Below are 22,951 nucleotides of genomic sequence, written 5' to 3'. Positions count from 1 at the left end.
TATATTGGGGGAGTACATAGTGTACATAGTGAGAGCGTGCGTAATTTACAATGGCAAGAAGACCTAGATGAATGGATGAACATGTTGCCTTAGCGATGCTACAAGATCCGAATGAAAATGACTCAGATGGCGGGGAAGAAATGAATCATGATGATTATTCTTCTGATTCTGAGCTGCAGCCTGAATAACCTACACCTTCTATGCTTAAGTGCAAAAAAAAAAGCCCAAATGGTGTGCACTGCGTAGGTTCCCCCGCCACAACCAAATGGAACAGTGAGAGAGGAGAGTGGAAGGGATGGCACCATTTAGATAGAACAAGCCAATGACACTGCTACATGGAGATTATCAACACCATATGTCATTACGGAGTAAGGACACTGCCTGGGATCTGTCTGTTGATGACCTGGAAGTGTTCATTTTAATCCTGTACGTCCGTGGAGTATTCGGTGGAAAGAGCGTGTGTATGGGGAGCTTTTGGTCAGACTTGAATGGGATACTTTTATTTTGAGAAAACATGTCACGGGATTGCTTCAGAGAGATCATGCGTTACCTCCATTTTGATGACAAAGAAACAAACAAATTCGCCATGGTATCCAGCGAATAGATAATTGACTATTTTTCACTACTGTCATATCGACACTTCTTATAATGCCATTATTGCTTATGTGCTGATTTTCACTATTTATCAATCCCACTTATAATGATGTTTAGGCTACATCATTAGATTGTGCGTCTTGCTGACTGCGCGCCTTGGTGGTTGGGGTATTTTTTGGGGGGGGGGGGGGTCATTATAAAAATAATCTGTTAGTGTGTTCAATGGAGGTACTGTATGCTTTCTGTTTCATAGCTGTAACAAAGGCACCCCACTAAAAAAATTGATTGAACACCTGCGTTTTTGTGTTTAAAAAAAATAAAAAATCTTTACATACTGTATAGCCTACAGTAACATAAACAAATGAAAATGCAATTGTTATTTGAAATACAATAAAGAGTATTCTGTTACCTTAGACCTTCATAAACACAACCAAATGATACTTTTTGCGATAGCGTATATGAAATATGAATTACACTGTAAGAATGTGGCAGTCAAAATGGCTGCTCATTTGCTTGAAGGGGGGTCCCACACGGCCCAGCAGTTTTAGTGTTAAAGATTGTAATTAGTGAGCTGGATGCTTTTAAGTGCAGAATATGTGATTATGTATGAATGATACAGGCTGCTACCTGTAATTATTCATCTCAGTAGGTGCATTTCCCCATAATGGGACATGGCTGAGCTGAAATAAATGGAATTGAAATTGTTCTTCTACCCCCGCAGTCTTCACCAGTCTTGAGCTCTTTGTCATTTTTGACATGGTTAATGGCCCCGCTGTGCCATGACGGTAATAATGTAGAGGTGCAATCAACAGGCCCAAAATCAACGGATACAAAATCAACGGATACAAAATCTGAACAAAGATGTTGTTCGGAAGACATCCACACTGCGATTCAATATTMTTTTTAAACAGAGACTTATCCTCTGATGTTCAAGGAATAATTCATCCGCGTTTGGATGTTAGAATATTATGTATTGTAAAAAGCACCATAATTTAATGTGTTTTGAGCAAGGCTAGTAAACAAGCTAGATTTTATTCAMGAGAGTGGGCATAGAGGTTACAGGCTATTTTGAGCTCCTGACTCTCAATGAACACTGTGTAGGCCAGGCTGCTGACTAACCCTAGCTACCAAGAYATGTTGCAACCATATTCTCCTTGTAACCACCTTGTATTGTATGTCTGGTCTAACTAATGACAACACATGTGTATGTCATCTTGGCCTAAAAAAAAAAACATTGCTGTCCACGTACCTACAAATCTGATATGATGTKTCTGCACGGAACAGTAACATAGTTTCTGCCGGTTGAGTACATGGCTCTTTAAAGAAACCACTGACAGAAGGCTCCTCTGTCTTCTGTATTAACAGGTTTGATCTCTCAGACAGAGAGTCTTTCTTCGACAGCAAAACCAGGGCCTCAATAGTAAGTACTATAGATCTGCTTGAATGATGGGCAAGTCAATAAAAAGCCCTTCACACCACAAGTAAACGTATTTKTTTTGTTCATGTGATTTACTTTCCATTGGATTCTTTCTCAATCAACGGATGTTGCTCCCAGTGGAGATGGTGTAGAACTTTACCGCTCCACAGAAACATCAATACTGAGCTAAAATKACTTTGGAGATAGCCAGGAAGTTTGAAAACAACTTGCCCATCAATGCATTTTGAGTTGTTCATTAATGGCCAGGAGTTGAGGTCCATTTCTTAACAAATTCATTGCACAAGACAGGATTTCTGCCCTATTTGGATGTGATTATTACCTGAGATCATCTTAATACATTGCGGAAGTTTTTTTAATTTTTACATTTATGTTATTTACCCATTTAGGTTTATGAAGTGTTGAAACGTACAAGATGCACGAAAGCCAAATACACCATGGGTAAGCCGAGCCACGTCCCCTCTCTCTCGTGGATATTACAATGAATGTGGATCCTTTAGGGTTGTAAATTACATCTGTCTTATCTTTCTAGACACCACTAGTATGCTGTAGTAGAATAGTATTGCTATTGTGCGCCTTCTGTTTGATAGTACATTTGATCTCTTGAAAATGACATTTACAGGAATCACCAGTCTCCTTGGCAATGGTGTTTACACTGCTGCGTACCCTCTTCACGATGTGGGTATATTACTACACATATTATCAATACCCATGCAAAGCCAAGCGCTCTGTGACCAGACAACACTCATTGTGTCATTACTTGTCTTGCAGGGGGATGTTGACGGCCTGGGGCCGGAGGCCAATGACAGAAAGGTGAGACGAGCAAATCATCGGTCATGTCAATATGCAATCAATGAAATCACCAACTAATCCATCATTTGTGTCACTGTTAGCGATTATCATAAACCATTTTATTGTGAAGACAGGAAAGTCTTGTCGTTAGCGACAGAGCATATTGAAAAGGTTAAAGCACAGAATTCAAATGCTGTCTAAACGCAAGCCCTCAGCAACGATGGAGAGGAAAAGCCCCATTTGGCTTAGAGAATAATTACACTGTATTGAAAGTGTCACCACGGCAACAGGCATAATCCCTTTTCACCATCMTCAAGCATTGTGCAACAACCAGTCTGGTCGAATCTAAGCGATTTAAGCCCAGAGCAAAGAAAATCTAAAGAATTTCCAAGCTGCCGTATGGCAGCGGTATGTTTTTTCCCACCCATCTTCTGTAGTCCRTGCACAGAGCAAATTGATTGCTCTTTCACAGAAATGACTTATCTCCTTGAGATGATGGCATGATCACATTTTAGAGGTGATGTTGTTATGAGTTGTTCCATGGTTTGTTGTTTTTCCAGTCCTGTGTTACGCTGGTCTATGATGAGTCACAGGCATCACTAATTTGTCTTGCAAAGTGGGAGCTCTGTTTGGGAACAGACAGAGCCATTGGGGTGGAGGATGGTAACCTACTGAAGCTCTGTTTGGTGCTGTGCCATTGGGACTACAGTTCACTGTTCAGTAAAAAAAAATATTTGTGAGACTCTGATGGCAGGACCCCTGGGTGCCCATTTCCCTGCCTGAGAGCGATGGCACTTTATTAGTGAAACCTCATGTCTGACAGGCAGAGGAGTACAACATGAGACCAACAGTGAAATKTACTTATATAATTTCATGTAGATGCACGCTAGCGACTACTGAGTAGCAATATAAGAGTCATCTAAATAACATTTGATGCTCAAGGATGATCTTGACCTGTCAGACGACGCAGACCACAGCACCCTGTCCCTACATGCTGATCCTGGGCCCGGTTTCATAAAACATCTTAAGTGGTTCCCTTAAGTACAAAAGTCCAGAGAGGACATAGGAATAAAAATTATTCCCTCGTTATCGAGATCACAACTTATTTATCCCATGATCACGACATAACAGAAGGTGTTTTGTCGAGATCACGAGAAACTCTATAAATAGGAGTGGACGTAATGATGATAGATTGACCTGTCTCTTATACACATCTAGATGTGTATAAGAGACAGGTATTATATATATATTATATCATTTTTACCCCCTTTTTCTCCCCAATTTCGATTTTGTCTCATCGCTGCAACCCCCCCAACAGGCTCAGGAGGCAAAGGTCTAGGTCCTGTCTCTTATACACATCTAGATGTGTATAAGAGACAGATATATATATTATATCATTTTTACCCCCTTTTTCTCCCCAATTTCGATTTTGTCTCATCGCTGCAACTACCCAACGGACTCGGGAGGCGAAGGTCGAGTCATGCGTTCTCCCGCCAAACCGCGCTTCTTAAAACCCGCCCACATAACCCGGAAGCCAGCCAGAACTGGCGACCAACAGTTCGACTGGCGACCAAGGTCAGCCTGCAGGCTCCCGGCCCACCACAAGGAGTCGGTAGAACGTGATGAGCCAAGAAAAGCCCCTCCGGCCAAACCTTCCCCCAACCCAGACGATGCTGGGCCAATTGTGCGSCGCCTTATRGGAYTTCCAATCACGGCCGGTTGTGACACATCCCGGGATTGATCCCGGGTCTGTTGTGACGCCTTAGACCGCTGTACCACTCGGGAGGCCCAGTAACATTATTTCTGACACCTTTATCAGATTCCCACAGTTCTTCCATTTTTACTTAATGAGAATAGTATACATTATTATGCATAATTTAGATAATGCCACCAGAGGGGGTCAGAGTTTAACATGTTAACCTCTACAGGATCAGTTGTTCCCCCGCGGGATAGTTGAGCTGATGTAGGCTAATGTGATTAGCAGGAGGTTGTAAGTAACAAGAACATTTCCCAGGACATAGACATATCKGATATTGGCAGAAATCTTACATTCTTGTTAATCTAACTGYGTTGTCCAATTTACAGTAGCCATTACAGTGGAAGAATACCATGCTATTGTTTGAGGAGAATGCACAGTTATGAACTTAAATGTATTAATAAACCAATTAGGCACATTTGGGCAGTCTTGGTACAACATTTTGAACAGAAATRCAATGGTTCATTGGATCAGTCAAAACCTTTGCTAATACACTGCTGCCATCTAGTGGGCAAAATCTAAATTGCCCATGGGCTGGCATAATACATTATGACCTTTCTCTTGCATTTCAAAGATGATGGTACAAAAACAAATACCAAAAAATTCATATTTCTTTTTTTGTATTATCTTTTACCAGATCAAATGTGTTATATTCTCCTATAGTAATTTAACATTTCCACAAACTTGTTTACTTTGTTTACTTTCAAATGGTATCAAGAATATGCATATCCTTGCTTCAGGTCCTGATTTGGGTGTCATTTTTGGCAACAATTTTAAAAAAGGGGTGGATCCTTAAGAGGTTTTAAAACGTGTTCTGCAACTGACTAAAGTTAAGGAAACTTTAAGGGAAAATATCGTGGGAAAATAAACTTAAGGGGTTTTATGCAACCGGCCCCTGGGCCTTAATGGCACTGATTCTGTGTGCAGATGTACTCAATCACACAGACATAATGTACTTTGCCTTTGGCAAAACTCAGGCTGCAGATATAGCATTGAGATCACAGCACAGCTGGGACTAGTAACGGCCATGCAATATTTCATAAGGGCTTTGTGATGGGACTGACCGTTTCCTATCAGCATTTTTTAAATGCATAATCTGCATGATGAATTTCAATCATTTATGAGCCCAAACCGACTTGTCCTCTGTTTTATAATGAGTCTCAGAAGTAAGATAAGAAGCTAGATTAAATAGTAATTACATTTTTTTTAAGTCCATCATGGATTTGCCTCTAAGTATTTTGTTTAATTAAAGATGTTGTTTTACCCGTTATTGTCTTRTYAGATCTTGTATGAAGAATGGGCAAGCTACAGTGTCTTCTACAAGTACCAACCAATTGGGTTAATCAGGTGAGAGAATCCTGGACATGACAATGCAGAGAGTACATACTATACTGTATTGTAGCAATCAAACAGACAAAGCATTATATCATGTGCTTGAGTTAACGTTAGTTAATCACCATAYCKGAATTGATTCCTGATGTATRTACTCAGTGCYGCTTTCCTTCCTCTCCTGCAGGAAGTACTTTGGGGAGAAGATTGGCCTGTACTTTGCCTGGCTGGGGGTKTACACCCAGATGCTGATCCCTGCTGCCATAGTGGGGGCCATAGTGTTCCTGTACGGCTGTGCCACTGTGGACAATGACATTCCCAGGTACACTGACCTCCCACAACTACAAACAACGTCACTTATAACTACACGTACAACTACACCAATATGTTTCGATTTCTAACGGCATGGAAGCACTAGTGAGGGTTTATCAATAACCCAAGAGTTGCTAAACACAGTGTTGTAACAGTTGCCTTGCATAGATATGCCGCAATGTTTTGTTATTGCTTTTCATTTGGAGTCTGTGCGTTCTTGGTATTTAAAGTAAATGCTGCCTACAGCCAGCACTTCTATGCAAAACACGGATTGTTGTTCAATATTTTGTTCATCAATACATGATTGTGTTTCTATCTCTTGCCTTGTTATAAGGCTCTGAGATTAAATAGGCCATTATGTCGTGCTCCTATTGCACAGCAATACTGTAGCCTACCCATACTGTCATAGGCTACCTGTCTATTAAATGAGCGATGGAATGGTAGCTTAATATTTGTTGTGTAGCAGTAAATAAATGCTGCTATGTGATCTTCTTACCAACGGCAAATGCATCCGTTTTATCATTAGACCTGTGTTGTTATTAGCCTACCATTATTATAATTACTGTTCATCAACCACCTCCATTTCCCATGATGACAATATTTGCTTGCAATACTGTTGATTAACCACTAGAAGTTGTGCATACGCATGGTCTGAGATTTGCGTGGAGATACGCACACACTTTCCCGTCAAATTCMAAATTTGATAAATAATAACCTTTGCGGGAACTGGCGTATGCAAGGATTAGTCTTTTTTGTGCACTACTACATTCGTTCATTCCTCGTTGCTGTTGGACTCTATAGCCTCGAAAACTGGTAACTGAGTTTATGCTGATCATTATGGTTAGATCACTTTTACTGAGGTTTTCCTCAAATGTTCTTCTCCCACACAGCATGGAGATTTGTGATGCGAGAAACAACATCACCATGTGCCCACTGTGTGACCGCGCTTGCAGCTACTGGAAGCTGAAGACCGCATGCGGCACGGCCAGGGCCAGCCATCTTTTTGACAACCCGGCCACTGTCTTCTTCTCCATCTTCATGGCCCTCTGGGGTGAGCCATCCCTCCCATGTTCTCTCTCTCATCTTCTGCCAATAAAACAATGCCATCTGCTACAGACCACAGGACCAGGCAGAGTCCTGCAGGGCAACCTGGTCTCAGAGCCAACCTACTTTTGTTTTTTACTTAAATAACCATCTGTCTTATGTAACCATACCAAACATAACATGTAATACTAATTTGAGTGTCCTGGATTTACATTTACTATGTTACGTCTATTCTATGAGACCAGGCTGTGCAGGGCCACGGGAGACCAGTGTCAGTTGCCATTAGAAGACAGTCTTTTGAGTTAAAATTGTGGTAAAGGTTTGGATTGTAGGTTCCTATATTAAGAGGAGATAAGATCATAATCTGTTTGAGTTTCAGAGATGTTGATCTTTTGGACTATATTTGAAGTTTAAACCCTGGTCCATTCACTTTGCTATGTCTTTCTCGTACTGTAGTCATTAAGCAGTCCCTCCAGGATTTCGTGGTGATAAATAAAAAATACTTGTGGGCAAAAATGCCTGATTATACTGCGGCAATTATAATATTGTTCATTGCAATATGCAATGATTTTGTCCAATTTGTCACAAATAGGTTGATGAAGGAAAAAGTTTGACGTGTGGCTTGTTTGAACCATATTATGTGGTAAATGTGCCGTGATTGGTTGACATTGCGAGTCCTCTTTGTTATGCAGTGATCTGTCAGTTTTAATGCAATACAACTGAAATGATTTGACTGTTTTATGTGGTAATATTGCAGTAATTGGTCAAATTTGCAAGCTCTTGCATAATAGTCTCGAAAACCAAACCTTAGGCAGTGACTAGACCTAGGGTCTGGTTTCAATGTTGGACTATTTTGGCATACACAGTAGCAGGGGTATTCAACCAGGGGTCCGTGGAGGTACTGCAGGGGGTGCGCTTTTTTCTTCCCAGTGTATCGCTAGCAACAACAGAATAAAGGAATTTTGAATTACATAAGTACAATAGAAAAGAGGACAATCTCTTCTTTCTAATGATTTCAACTTTATTGCTCAACTGCTAATATTGAGCAAATTAAACTCATTGGAGCAAATTACACTCACTGGTGTATCTGACAGACTTTAACCTCGAATAGGCTACAGTGTGGCTAGTGCCACTGGCTCCTGGTAAGCTTTCTTTGATTCTATATGAATTTTTGCCAACACATGGCTAACCTTTGTTTAAACAGCTGCTCTTAGGAGTTTTGAATTACCTTTCTAGCTAATGGGCTATGCTAGTTTACACTTTCTCTTCCAATTATGTTTGGAGGCCAAAATAATAAAAAACGATCTCCCAAATCTATTCATTTTAATATGTTGCCATATTATTACATTCTTTGCTAACGTATGATGGGGGTCCCTGGCCCTCAGGTTTGCCTGGGAGGGGATCCCTGGGCATGGAGGAACTTCAACATTGCCGACGTCAGTCGTCACACTTTAATAAAATACAAAATAGTAGCCAGCAAGATGGAGATCAGGTTATTTTTAGTGAGTGCATTTCACTAGTGGCTAGTTTGCATCAATTACCTTTACTAAAACCACTGCAAAGGTTTTGCCTTCAAACTTTTGTTTTGAATCGCGACGTTCTGACTTGTCTGCCTCGTGATTTGTTGGGAGAGTTTTCTGTCTGAACGATAGAGTAGTGATGTAGGCAGAGACGGAGTTCCTCTATGCCAAAAGAGTCCATCACTGAAACCAGACCCTGGTCACTGTTGCCGAGTGTCTGGTTTCCGAGACTACGCGTAATACGCTGGCTATTGTTGATTTTGCTAAACAAATTTTGATTGCAAAATCCTGGAGGGACTGATTTTTGTGTTGTGTTTTGTTTCCCAGCTGCCATGTTCATGGAGCACTGGAAGAGAAGGCAAATGAGACTAAATTACATCTGGGATTTGACTGGCTTTGAAGAGGAAGAGGTGAGCCTATGCCCTTGTTTTGGAACCTGTTTTGACCAATTTGGACAAGAACATCTGATACAATAAACAATGAAAAATGATTTCTCCTCTTAATCATGTTTTTTATGTTTTATATTATGGTGGTTCCTGAAGCAGATGCACAAGGTTTGAAATGGATTTTTATTTATTTGTGAACTTAATTTTCTTGCAGCTTTCTCTACAGCTGCTGTTACTCAATACTAACCAACTTCCCCCGACAAGGTTTATATCACTCTCCTTCACTCGAACACTCTTATCTATTTCAGAAAGAAATCATGGTATGTAAAAAAAAGAATAAGGCATTGTTTATATGACCCCCTGYCAAACAGTCCCTTATTTGCCACTTTGAGGGGTGAGGGGTGGGAGTAGCCTAGTGGCGACCTGGCCATCATTTCAAGTTTCAACGTTTATTCGCCACGTGCACAGGATACAACGGGTGTAAAACAGTACAGTGAAATGCTTACTTGKGAGCTCTTTCCCAACAGTGTAGTGATGAAAGTAATAATATAGATAAAACATCAAATAAAACTCAAGAAATAGGAGATAAGATCAAGACAATACCGCAACAATGACTAGGTCTTGAGGCAGAATTTAATGTACCACGTTTTCTACCCCCACCCCTTTCTAGATATAATGAAGAGGCAGCATAAAGAAGGCATTTTTTTGTCTAAATATAAAAGGAATATCTGCTCTCTCTCTCTCTCTCTCTCTCTCACACACACTAAGGTGCTTCTTAACATCCTCTGTCCTCGTCTTTTTTTAAAAACATTTAGGCACTAGGCAGCACCTCCTGATGGTAGCAATTGTTTCCCTTCTACCTGCCTTACCACCAGGGTATCTGGTAAACTGTGTTTTGTGACTGACTGCTGTGGTTCTCCCTTGGCTCTTTGCATGTCAGTGATGGTTAAAACAAAAAGACACTCGCTTTACCTTCTCTGTTTCTGTCTGCTCGCACAGATATGGGCTTTGCTTCTGTTTAATATCAAATGACTGCAATGACTGTTTATGGTGACTGGTAGATGGGGGTATGGTTGTTAAGTAGACAGGCAAGATAACGAATATAACCCGTAGAGGTATTCTAGTAGGTGTCCTTATCAGAATGAAGTAAACATTTCCAAATGCATGAATGCCAAACCCATTTTTGAAAGCCCGCATCCCCTCTTACAGATACTGTGCTCCTAACATTGTTCTGTCACACATTTCCTCCTGTATGCTAGAAATRTCGGTGGTGGTACCCCACACCGCACTGAGCTGAAACACCTAGCAGATGACAGAGTTTTCTGTGTGGGTGTTGCTATGTACTTGACAACTGGKAAAAACGGCATTAGACCTGGATGATGTCAGTTCCTCCATCTTGAGGAAAATGTGTTGATACCGCTAAGGTGATACCGCTGGACGAGCATGTTAATTCATGTGTATCTGTCCCCCCCTAGGGCCACCATAGGGCTGAGTATGAGATCCAAGTCATGCAGAAGACCCTGAAGAAACAGGATATGTCTCCCAAGGTAAGCCTTGTCCTATGTCTGTGCCTCTTGGTGGGCTGTTAAACAACACACTATCAATATTATTCAATCATTTATTTATTCTATGTATGCATCCGTGCATAGAATAAATAAATTATTGAAGATTATTCATGTGTTCAGTGTATGTCTATTATTTTGCTGCATCAAGTGTCTGTTRCGCTGGTGCGCTTGATTTATAGTGTCAGAGATGGGGACTGGAACCATCGTAATAGAAGCACACAGAGTGCTTCTCCCCTCTCTCTATTCTACACACATGGCATTTGTCGCCTCCACTTTTTGTTCTCACGTCAACTCCACCATTGTAACGTTATCAACGTAGTCACAGTCCGGAACTTGATTTAATGTCACAGAAGCATGCCAATCTAAAGTTGGACTCCTATATCGATTACCTCAATTCTACTGTCACTGTCACTTCTCCTAGGCTGTAAAATATAATGTATCCTGGAATTGTCCACAACCCATACCCCCACCCTCAGATATAGCTATCAACTCTTGTATTACTTGGATGCTCTGCAGTCTATTGTAAGATGAACAACCTTTGCTGTCTCTATGTACTGCTGCATAACAACAGTTAGCACATGTTGGATATCAACACATGCCAGGGTGGTTGTTTATGTCTGGCTTTCTCTGTTCAGCAGCAAAACTGCAGCTCAGGCATGTCAGCTCCTTTCTCATCAGACCTCGAAGGGGTCATTACTTTCCCTTGCTCATCTGGAAACACGGTCTGAAGTCGCTGGCCCTCTTTTTTTTTATACACATTGAGATGTGATTTGACTGCACAGTTACGTGTCCGGAAGCTCCCATTATGTGTGCTTGATTGGAGCGGCGTCAGTCCGCTCGGGGCGAGAGTCCCTCAGACTTGTTTGAAAAGGGCTGTGTCAGCGTAAGCAATCACTGCTGAGGTCACGGTCGCTGTCAGACAGATACTACTGCTTCTTTGCTTCTTTACGTTTGCTCTTATTTCTCACTTGATTATGTATTAATTACTCTGTTTCAGGATAAAAAAGTGAAACTGACATGTACAGACCGTGCACCAGCATATATGACGGGACTTTTCACTATGCTTTTTATGGTAAGTTGATGTGCCCAGGGCCCACATGGCTCGTTAGTCTCTGGTATTAGATACAGGGACGTCACTAGTCTGGCAATTGAAAGCTATGCAGATCTTCTGTACACACACACACACACACACCAAAACCCCCACACACACAGCACACACACACACACACACACACACCACACACACACACACACACACACACACACACACACACACACACACAACACACACACACACACACACACACACACACACACACACACACACAATTAGGCCTACAGGTAACTGCCAGAATAATGGAAACACTTAAGTAAATGAGGGATACAAAGTATATTGAAAGCAGATGCTTCCACACAGGTGTGATTTCTGAGTTAATTAAGCAATCCCATCATGCTTAGGGTCATGTATTATTTTGGCTACCATAGAAATGCCCCCATAGGATGACAATGCCCCCATCCACAGGGCACGAGTGGTCACAATGGTTTGTTGATCATGAAAACAATGTATGCCATGGCCGTCTCAGTCACCAGATGTCAACCCAATTGAACATTTATGGGAGATTCTGGGGCAGAAATATGTGTTAATTTATAAAAAATAAAAAATAATGATATACATTTATATAAGTATTCAGACACTTTACTCAGTACTTTGTTGAAGCACCTTTGAGTAGCAACTACAGCATTGAGTCTTCTTGGGTATGAAGCTACAAGCTTGGAACACCTGTATTTGGGGAGTTTCTCCCATTCCTCTTTGCAGATCCTCTCAAGCTCTGTCAGGTTGGATGGGGAGCGTTGCTGCACAGATATTTTCCGGTCTCTCCAGAGATGTTGGATTGGGTTCAAGTCCGGGCTCTGGCTGAGCCACTCAAGGACATTCAGAGACTTGTCCCAATGCCACTCCTGCGTTGTCTTGGCTGTGTGCTTAGGGTCGTTGTCCTGTTGGAAGGTGAACCTTCGCCTCAGTCTGAGGTCCTGAACACTCTGAAGCAGGTTTTCATCAAGGATATCTCTGTACTTTGCTCTGTTCATCTTTGCCTTGATCCTGACTAGTTTCCCAGTCCCTGCAGCTGAAAAACATGCCCACAGTATGATGCTTCCACCACCATGCTTCACCATAGGGATGGTGCCAGGTTTTCTCCAGACGTGACGCTTGGTATTCAGGCCAATTAGTTGAATCTTGGCTTCATCAGACCAGAGAATGTTGTTTCTCATGGTCTGAGATCCTTTAGGTGCCTTTTGGCAAACTCCAAGCGGGCTGTCATGTGCATTTTACTGAGGTGTGGCTTGGTGGAGTGCTGCAGAGATGGTTCTAATTCTGGAAGGTTGTCCCATCTCCACAGAGGTACTCTGGAGCTCTGTCAGAGTGACCATCGGGTTCTTGATCACCTCCCGGACCAAGGCCCTTCTTCCCCAATTACTTTGTTTGGCCGGGCGGCCAGCTCTAGGAAGAATCTTGGTAGTTCCAAACTTCTTCCATTTAAGAATGATGGAGGCCACTGTGTTCTTGGAGACCTTCAATGATTCAGAAATGTTTTGGTACCCTACCCCAAATCTGTGCCTCGACACAATCCTGTCTCGGAGCTCTACAGACAATTCCTTCGACCACATGGCTTGGTGTTTGCTCTGACATGCACTGTCAACTGTGGGACCTTATATAGACAGGTGTGTGCCTTTCCAAATCATGTTCAATCAATTGAATTTACCACAGGTGGACTCCAGTTAAGTTGTAGAAACATCTCAGGGATGATCAATGGAAACAGGATGCAGCTCAGCTCAATTTCGAGTCTCATAGCAAAGTGTCTGAATACTTTTATTTTTATAAATTTTCAAAATTTCTCAACTTGTTATCGCTTTGTCATTATGAGGTATTGTGTGTAGATTCCTGAGGATTTTTTTTTATTTAATCAATTTTAGAATAAGGCTGTAACGTAGAAAAAGTCAAGGGATCTGAATACTTTCCGAAGGCACTGTATATGAATGAATGAATGAATTAAATGTATTTTCGTGTCAAATCGCCAGTTGGCAACCCATCCCTTATGGGATTAATTGACACATAAACAAACATTACAATAATTCACTGTGATAATTCAGTGCTAATTCTTCTTTAGTATTTTACAGATTGAAAGCTGAAAAAAAGTATTATCCACAATCTGCTCTGGACAAGTCCAGTCATGGAGTGTCTTGACAAAATGAAACAAAAATATTTAGGCTGACATCATCCAGTGTCCAGAAAAGTGCATTTTAATGGTATGCAAATATGTGCATATTTAATTCAGTATATAATTAGCATATTTTAACACAATATTTTAGAAACATTGAAATACAAAAATGTATTTTATTTGTGTTTACATTCAACTGGTAAAAGTTGATTTGTGATATGATTAAGCTAAAAAAAATATATACCTTATTAGGGTGTGGTGCTGGTCTTAAACAGCTCATGAAGTCGAAGTTTGTCTTCTCTTGTCTCCTCTGCAGGTTGGTGTGACCTTTGTCGTAGTGTTCGGGGTCATCCTGTACAGAATCTCCATCAGGGCTGCCTTACACATGAGCTCCAATCCCACGGCTCGCACCAACATCCGGGCAACTGTCAAGGGCACGGCTGCTGTCATCAACCTGGTGATTATCATCATCATGGATGAGGTCTACGGTGCCTTAGCTCGCTGGCTCACTCTTCTTGGTTAGTCCCTCAACTATGAAAAGGATGCTGTGATCACACAACAATACCATATTAGCAAAGCTCACCCTGTGTATTAGGCCCTGCAGTCTATCCGGGAGTGATATCTGTATTGACAGTATTTACCCAGTTTTAATACATTTATAACTACCTTTCTCAACTACTTTTCGGTGTCGGCTACAAAAACTACAGTTCTGGATTATAACCCCCTTGATCACTGAATCCTCTTCAGTTTTTTATCAATCAGGTGATATTAACTCATTGTGTTTGTATTCTCAGAGGTGCCAAAGACTGACAAGAGTTTTGAGGAGAGGCTGATAATCAAGACCTTTGTTCTGAAGTTTGCCAATGCCTTCTCCCCCATCGTCTACCTGGCCTTCTTCAGGGGCAGGTTGAACTTTCTTCTACTCTATTTGACTAATAAGCCTCTCCACAACTCAAACATCTTAGCAGATATCCGCCATTGATACACTTTCACCATAAAACCGGATTATGTTTAATCATTTGTTTTTTATTGTGTTTTACACCTCTTAAGGATAGTGGCCAATGAATGTTGCCTTTTTTCAACCTGTATGTCCACAGAATGGTTGGGCGTCCTGGGGACTATGTGTATGTTATCGGGTCATACAGGATGGAGGAGGTAATCAACTGTGTTCGTCTTTGTTTATCTTTAAACATTGACCAGAATGCCTTTAAATGTTGACCAAAATAAGTCCAAATGCTTCATGATTCAATGCTGGATAATCAATGGAAATATTACCATATGCTGTAATGGTTATAACCCTCCCTTATTTACGAAGTAACAGGGACAAGATCCTCTATAGGTATCCCAGGGCAGTTGTATAGGTTCCAGGCCTGGTTCCCTTGAGCCCTATCCTAAAGACAATTGGCATTGTAGATAGCATCAAAGCTCACCAACCTATCAGAGAAAGCAGAAGTGTAACAATTATAGGCTAGCCCTTCCAGTCTGTTAGATGGAGATTACCTCTGTTATCTGTGTGTCTGACTGGGTTGACTGCTGTCTCGTCTGTACACCAGTGTGCCCACGCAGGTTGTCTGATGGAGCTGTGTATTCAGCTCTGCATCACCATGCTGGGCAAACAGCTCATCCAGAACAATCTGTTTGAAATCGGCATCCCGTAAGTACAGTACAGAGCAGGTGCCATACTGTCTGGATGAAACTAGGACATAATCACACACCCACTCACACACACCACACCCACTCACACACACATGCGGGCACACATACACACACGCAAACACACAAGCACTAAAAGAAAGATGCTCAGGCTCATATTACTACCATTTMTTTTCTCTGCTCGCTACAGTAAAATCAAGAAGCTGATCAGGCAACGGAAGTCTGACATGGACTCTCAGCAGCAGGAGGACTATAACATGACCCTACAGCGTCATGAGAAGGACCACTTCTTGGGTCCCTTCGTGGGCCTCAGCCCAGAGTACATGGAGATGAGTGAGTCATATGTCAGTCTGTCCAGTAAAGCTCCTGACAGCTTACTGAGGATCAGCCGCACTCAGGCCACCCTATTCCAAATTCTCCTTATCACATTAGACAGAAGGAAAATTAACTACTGCAGTGTGCCGTGAGTAGAGATTTGGCGCAAAGGATCATAGAGATCATAGATATACTATTTAATTCTAGGGGTGTGATAAGCACGTCTGATTGGCTTTTCCCTTTTAAGGTCAACTAATTGCTGCCAATGAATTACTTCTAATGTACTGTGCACGACATACATAATTAGTCAACTAATGTAGCGTGTACATTAGTTTACCAATTATTTTTATCTTTTAAGCTCTTGCTATTGAGGTCAGGTCTTTGTGGGGGGKTTTTAGGCAGGGACGATACAACCATGTTTGTATGAAATTGGCAACTTTTATAAATGTCACTGATTACTGGAATTAGCAAGCCAGAAAATGTTATCCTCAGTAACCACTTCTCTTTACGCAGTAATCCCTTCATCGACAGCAGAGCGTGACATTTGATTTAACGATAAGACATGTTACTTCATGCCGCTCACGGTATTAGATCCTGATTAGTTGTAAAACCTCCGATGTGGAACCCTTTCTAAAAATGCATATTCTCTGCATGAGATAATCTTCAGTGGAGAAGCAGAGAACCATTCTGTCTATAATGCCCACGTAATCAGCATAAGTGGATTTAGTTGACCTGATTTTACTTTAGTCCTTAGATGTCTTTATCAGCGGCTTCTTTCCTTGCAGCATCAGACTGAATAACCCGGACAATCCCTACAGCATGTACATTGAAAAGAGACATTGTGTAAGACGAAGATGGGGGCAAACCTCAAACGTCTGTACATCTGTGCCATAACGTACTTATACTACTACATTACTWACTGTATACCAGGAGCGTTGGGCCAGTAACCAAAAGGTTGCTGGATCGAATCCCTGAGCTGACAAGGTAAAAATMTGTCGTTCTGCCCCTGAGCAAGGCAGTTAACCCATTGTTCCCYGGGCGCCGATGACGTAGATGTCGATTAAGGCATTGCGAAAGACACATTTCAGTTGTAAAACTGACTAGGTATACCCTTTCCMTTTCCTTTTCCCACACCACATCAGTCATGAGAAATATTACTGCTCCCTCTCACTATCCGTGCAGTGGATAAACCATGAATAATTACTGTATGGAATTCATTCACAGTATTTTGAACAAAAGTGTTGATAATGCAGTTCCATGACCATACCCTGATACACAGAAGCCATAAAGAAGGATTATGGTGATGATTCCAGGTTCAGTATGTCTAGTTGTTATTTATACTAGTTATACCGTAGAACTTTATCAACTAGAAATTGTTCATGTCTGGGTAGCAGCYATAGAAGCACAGTCATATTGTTGTGGCATAGCAGTCCTATCTACACCGACTCAAAGATTCAGTCCATCTTTAGGTTTTTAGGCATGCCTGTTTAAGTGGCTTTTTCAAGGGTACTCAACTGRAAACCAGCTAGGATTAATATATGGATGCAGGTACAAAAGGCCAGAGTGTTTGAACCCATTCAGAGTGTGAAGTGGGCACATAAAAAAAAAAAAAGTTTTTGGATTGGATCTCTGGAAGTTTTACCCAATACATTTCAGTAAAGTTTCTGACTGTGGCCATCCGAAAGCAAGTGCAGGAACATGGCGTGCCCTCATTCCACCATCTCATTCATTTTTGCTTAGACATCTCTCATATGTTCTCCTTGTAGTATGTACTGTGTATTTCAAATGGAAAAATGGAAACACATATATAGCGTAGTATGGTATTAGAAGTAGATTATTTTAGGCTTGTGCTCCTCTTTCCACTTCCCTCTATACTCGTGCTCCAGTCATCTAATTTGAGAGTTAATCTACCCAGCATGCTTTGTGTTGATTTCCTTGTGGTCATAATGGCCACTTGAATATATCTGTTTTGTTTTTTAACTCGCAGTCATCCAGTTTGGGATGGTGACCCTGTTTGTGGCCTCCTTTCCCTTGGCGCCACTCTTTGCTCTGCTCAACAACATCATCGAGATCCGTCTCGATGCTAAGAAGTTTGTCACAGAGGTCAGGAGGCCCATTGCAGCCAGAGCCAAAGACATTGGTAGGTTTCAATCTCCACACTTTAACAGCACTGGTCTATTGATGTTATAATAACCTTTCTTCCACTTTTCAAATTGAATTTGACTTAATTGGAGATTCCCAGAATTGGCCCTACATGATAGATACCAAATTGAAATAGGTAGCAGGAGTTTCCCATCTGAAAACACAGGTCCCTCACAAATGTTTGTGTGATTACATCATTGAGTCAGTCTCTGACTTTGACCAAATACTGTGGCTATTTGGTTTGAATGCAATACATTTTTATACTACAATAATGCAGTAAAATCGAATGATCCTTAAAACCCCTTATCATTATATCCATTCAGTGACTATCAATGGGATATACATTTATTTTTGTCATTGTTTTTCTGGTGGGTCACATTTATGGTGTGACCATAATAAATTTTTTCAACCAATTAATAAACCATTGCATCTACCATGTTTAATTAAAGTAGGTATATATAAAGCCCGCTTGTCTACCCAGTTATTGGTGTTTCGGGCAAATCTCCATATCTTATTTCTTCTCTCAGGCATCTGGTATAATCTTCTGAGAGGGCTCAGCAAAGTAGCAGTCATTGTAAATGTAAGTACATACCTTCACATGAATAAAAACATTTAAAGTGCTCATTATTTCCAGGTCTGTCATCAAGATTATACAATGTTGACATTTGAAGATAATTTTGGTCATAACACCTCTCCCCTCTCCTCTGTCTGCTCTCTCCAGGCGTTTGTGATTTCCTTTACGTCAGACTTCATCCCTCGACTAGTCTACCAATACATGTACAGCCCTGATGGTTCCATGCATGGCTTTGTCAACCACACTCTGTCCTACTTCAACGTCAGTGACTTCCAGCCTGGCACTGCCCCTCTGCAGCCTATGCACCTGGGGTATGAAGTGCAGATATGCAGGTAAGACATTCAAAATATTATTGTCCCCCTCGATGAAATCAGGAAGGGGRCTATGAATCTGTCTCCGTCCGTACGTGTGTACGTGCGTACGTCACACGCGATATCTCAGACACCACTGGACCAATTTTGACGAAACTTGGGTGAATGATGTCTTGCCATAGAGGTMCGATATTTACAWAATGACAGTGATTGGCCAGATGGTAGTGCTATAACAAGCGATTGAAAATGACAACTTTGAAAGGTCACGCTCCTCACTCTGTTTGGCATAATGTCATKAAATTTGCTACATACTGTAGGTCTCTCTCCTCACAAGTAAAATGTTTGCCTCAGCGACCCATAAGGTCCACCATGATGGATTTTCCACCATTTTGAATGTTGTGAAAAACACAAAAAACGCTACGCCTCTAGCACAGAATGATTGATCTGCACGAAACTTGCACGAAAGGGCTCAACGTAATATGTTCCAGACTAGTAATTAAAACAATATGGCCGCTATTGACCAAAGCTAACGGTAATTTACCAAAGTAACYGGAGTCTTCAATAATTTGGGCAATTAACAGARTCTATGGCAATCTATAGTAACTTTTGTCTTTTTTTTCATACACTATTGGTCAAAAGTTTTAGAACACCTACTCTTTCAAGGGTTTTTCTTTATTTAAAATATTTTCTACAGTGAAGAATAATAGTGACGACATCAAAACTATGAAATAACACATATGGATTCATGTAGTAACCAAAAAAGTGTTAAACAAATCAAAATCAAAAGAGTGTGCGAAGATGTCATCAATGCAAAGGGTGGCTATTTGAAGAATCTAAAATATAAAATATATTTTGACTTTTTTGGTTGCTACATGATTAAAGTAAACTCTGCAACTCTTCCAACTAATGWCTTTTTTCACAACTGCCACCAGATTGATGATGTTGAACATCTCATTCCAAGATCATGGGCATTAATATGGAGTTGTTCCCCCCTTTGCTGCTACAACAGCCTCCACTCTTCTGGGAAGGCTTTCCACTAGATGTTGGAACATTGCTGCGGGCACCTGCTTCCATTCAGCCACAAGAGCATTAGTGAGGTCGGGCACTGGTGTTGGGCGATTAGGCCTGACTCACAGTCGGCGTTCCAATTCATCCCAAATGTGTTCGATGGGGTTGAGGTTAGGGCTCTGTGCAGGCCAGTCAAGTTCTTCCACACCGATCTCGACAAACCATTTCTGTATGGACCGCACTTTGTGCACGGGGGCATTGTCATGCTAAAACATGAAAGGGCCTTCACCAAACTGTTGCCACAAAGTTGGAAGCACAGAATCGTCTAGAATGTCATTGTATGCTGTGGTGTTAAGATTTCCCTTCCCTGGAACTAAGGGGCCTAATCCACTAATTTGAAGCAGTCTACATACTTTTTTATATATAGTGTACATATTGACATAGTATTTTTATTTATTTATTTATTTATTTAACCTTTATTTAACCAGGTAGGCTAGTTGATAACTAGTTCTCATTTACAACTGCGACCTGGCCAAGATAAAGCATAGCAGTTCGACACATACAACAACACAGAGTTACACATGGAATAAACAAAACATAGTCAATAATACATAAGRAAAAAAAAGTCTATATACAGTGAGTGCAAATGAGGTAAGATAAGGGAGGTAAGGCAGTAAATAGGCCATGGTGGCGAAGTAAATTACAATATAGCAATTAAACACTGGAATGGTAGATGTGCAGAAGATTAATGTGCAAGTAGAAATATTGGGGTGCAAAGGAGCAAGATAAATAAATAAATACAGTATGGGGATGAGGTAAGTAGATAGATGGGCTGTTTACAGATGGGCTATGTACAGGTGCAGTGATCTGCGAGCTGCTCTGACAGCTGGTACTTAAAGCTAGTGAGGGAGATATGASTCTCMAGCTTCAGTGAAAAGTAAATACAAAATAAATACAAGTATATAATAAAAGGGATCATGCTGAAACCCTCATATTAAACACCAATGGTATTCACTTGATGGTTTAGGATGGTTTAGGATAATGTTTAACAGCTTTGTCGTTCTATAAAAAAGAATCATTATTTCATATATTTCACCACACAGAGGGCCAAAGATAATTACAGACACCTGTAATAGTCTGTCTTGTGATAGATTACATATAATCCTTGAATGAAACCAACATTCTGGTTGTATACTGGTAAACTTCACAAGTTTACAGTAATATATTGTCTCTTTGCAACCCTTCTCAAGACTCAAGAACATTCATATCAACCACACGGTGGCACTATAACGGCCACATGTTTTGTTACTTTCAGTTAGYCTAGGTTGAATTGGGAGAGGATATACAGACACACCTTGTTCACAAAATTGATGACGTATGTCACGCAGTGAGAGTTGAGCAGGGACGAACAGATTGGGTTCAGTCAGTTCAGTCAGTAATCCTAATGATCCTTCCCCAGCTAGCTAGTTTATGCTTGTGGCTAGAAAATTCAGTGATCATTTAAAACTTGTCTGCCATAGTGGGGACTTGGGAGAGTGTCCAGAATCATTCTGTTTTTATCAGAGTAATTGTTTGTTTTTCCCTTCCCAAAATATGTTAATGTACATTTTGTACATTTTGGGTGAAAATCACTCCAATAAATGTGTTTTAGCTGTCACACTGGCGTGATGATATTGGCTACACTATCGAGCTACTTCCCTCAGCAGTGCTTGGCAGTCGGCAAGCGGGAGAGAAGGAAACACTGTGCACAATGATCTATATACTCTGAACAAAAATATAAACGCAACATGTAAAGTTTTGGTCCCATGTTTCATGAGCTGAAATAAAAAATCCTAGACATTTTCCATATGCACAAAAAGCATGTGTAACCATGCTAGCCCAGGACATCCACATCCAGCTTCTTCACCTGCAGGATTATCTGAGACCAGCCACCTGGACAGGTGATGAAACTGGGGGTTCACAAAACCGAAAAATTTCAGCACAAACTGTCAGAAACGTTTTAGGGAAGCTCATTTGCGTACTCGTAGTCCTCGCCAGGGTCTTGACTTGACTGCAGTTCGGCGTCATAACCTACTTCAGTRGACAAATTATGAATCCCAGTTTCAACAGTACCTGGCAGATGGCAGACAGTGTGTATGGCGTTGTGTGGGCGAGCGGTTTGCTGAGGTCAACATTGTGAACAGAGTGCTCCATGGTGGCAGTGGGGTTATGGTAGGGGCAGGCATAAGCTACGGACAAGTAACAAATTGCATTTTATCGATGGCAATTTGAATGCACAGAGATACCGTGACAAGATCTTGAGGCCCATTGTTGTGCCATTCATCTGCCGCCATCACCTCATGATTCAGCATGATAATATACAGCCCGATATCGCAAGGATCTGTACACAATTCCTGGAAGCTGGAAATGTCCCAGTTCTTCCATGGCCTGCATACTCACCAGACATGTCACCCATTGAGCATGTTTGGGATGCTCTGGACCTACATTTACCACAGCGTGTTCCAGTTCCCGCCAATATCCAGCAACTTCCCACGGCCATTGAAGAGGAGTGGGACAACATTCCACAGGCCACAATCAACAGCCTGATCAACTCTGTGTGAAGGAGATGTGTCGCGCTGCATGAGTCACACAAGATGCTGACTGGTTTTCTGATCCACGCCCCTACTTTTTTTTTAAGGTATCTTTGACCAACAAATGCATATCTGTATTCCCAGTTGTGGAATCCATAGATTAGGGCCTAATGAATTTATTTCAATTGACTGATTTCCTTATATGAACTGTAACTCAGTAAAATCTTTGAAATTGTTGCATGTTGTGTTTATATTTTTATTCAGTGCATATATACACTAGATGACTGACAGAGTGCGCTGTTTTGAAGCCCCCGCACATCCGTCTTGACGCTACCCCACCATTGTAAAAAATAAGCATTTATTAATGTCTACAATTTTTTTTGCCATGTTTCTGACATGACACCTTAATGCATATTTTTTWATTATA

General features: G+C 41.2%; 1 protein-coding gene across 3 annotated transcripts in view; it reads left to right on the top strand.

The window, feature by feature from the left end:
- Positions 1–22,951, top strand: part of LOC111969232 (anoctamin-1) — a 54,126-nt gene that overhangs the window by 29,723 nt on the left and 1,452 nt on the right. For all 3 annotated transcript variants that reach the window (XM_070445351.1, XM_070445352.1, XM_023995240.2), the window contains exons 6-23: positions 1,960–2,014; positions 2,419–2,470; positions 2,652–2,707; positions 2,801–2,842; positions 5,860–5,924; positions 6,094–6,228; positions 7,109–7,269; positions 9,110–9,192; positions 10,644–10,715; positions 11,731–11,805; positions 14,268–14,469; positions 14,746–14,857; positions 15,049–15,106; positions 15,505–15,605; positions 15,795–15,937; positions 17,907–18,059; positions 18,589–18,641; positions 18,783–18,967. In XM_070445351.1, coding sequence (XP_070301452.1) covers positions 1,960–2,014; positions 2,419–2,470; positions 2,652–2,707; positions 2,801–2,842; positions 5,860–5,924; positions 6,094–6,228; positions 7,109–7,269; positions 9,110–9,192; positions 10,644–10,715; positions 11,731–11,805; positions 14,268–14,469; positions 14,746–14,857; positions 15,049–15,106; positions 15,505–15,605; positions 15,795–15,937; positions 17,907–18,059; positions 18,589–18,641; positions 18,783–18,967 — 1,803 coding nt within the window. The remainder of the gene's footprint in view (positions 1–1,959; positions 2,015–2,418; positions 2,471–2,651; positions 2,708–2,800; positions 2,843–5,859; positions 5,925–6,093; positions 6,229–7,108; positions 7,270–9,109; positions 9,193–10,643; positions 10,716–11,730; positions 11,806–14,267; positions 14,470–14,745; positions 14,858–15,048; positions 15,107–15,504; positions 15,606–15,794; positions 15,938–17,906; positions 18,060–18,588; positions 18,642–18,782; positions 18,968–22,951) is intronic.

Source organism: Salvelinus sp. IW2-2015, linkage group LG10, assembly GCF_002910315.2.
Source record: "Salvelinus sp. IW2-2015 linkage group LG10, ASM291031v2, whole genome shotgun sequence".
Classification (NCBI taxonomy): Eukaryota; Metazoa; Chordata; class Actinopteri; order Salmoniformes; family Salmonidae; genus Salvelinus; species Salvelinus sp. IW2-2015.
Note: the sequence above shows the minus strand (reverse complement) of the source record. Positions and strands in the feature narration are given on the sequence as shown.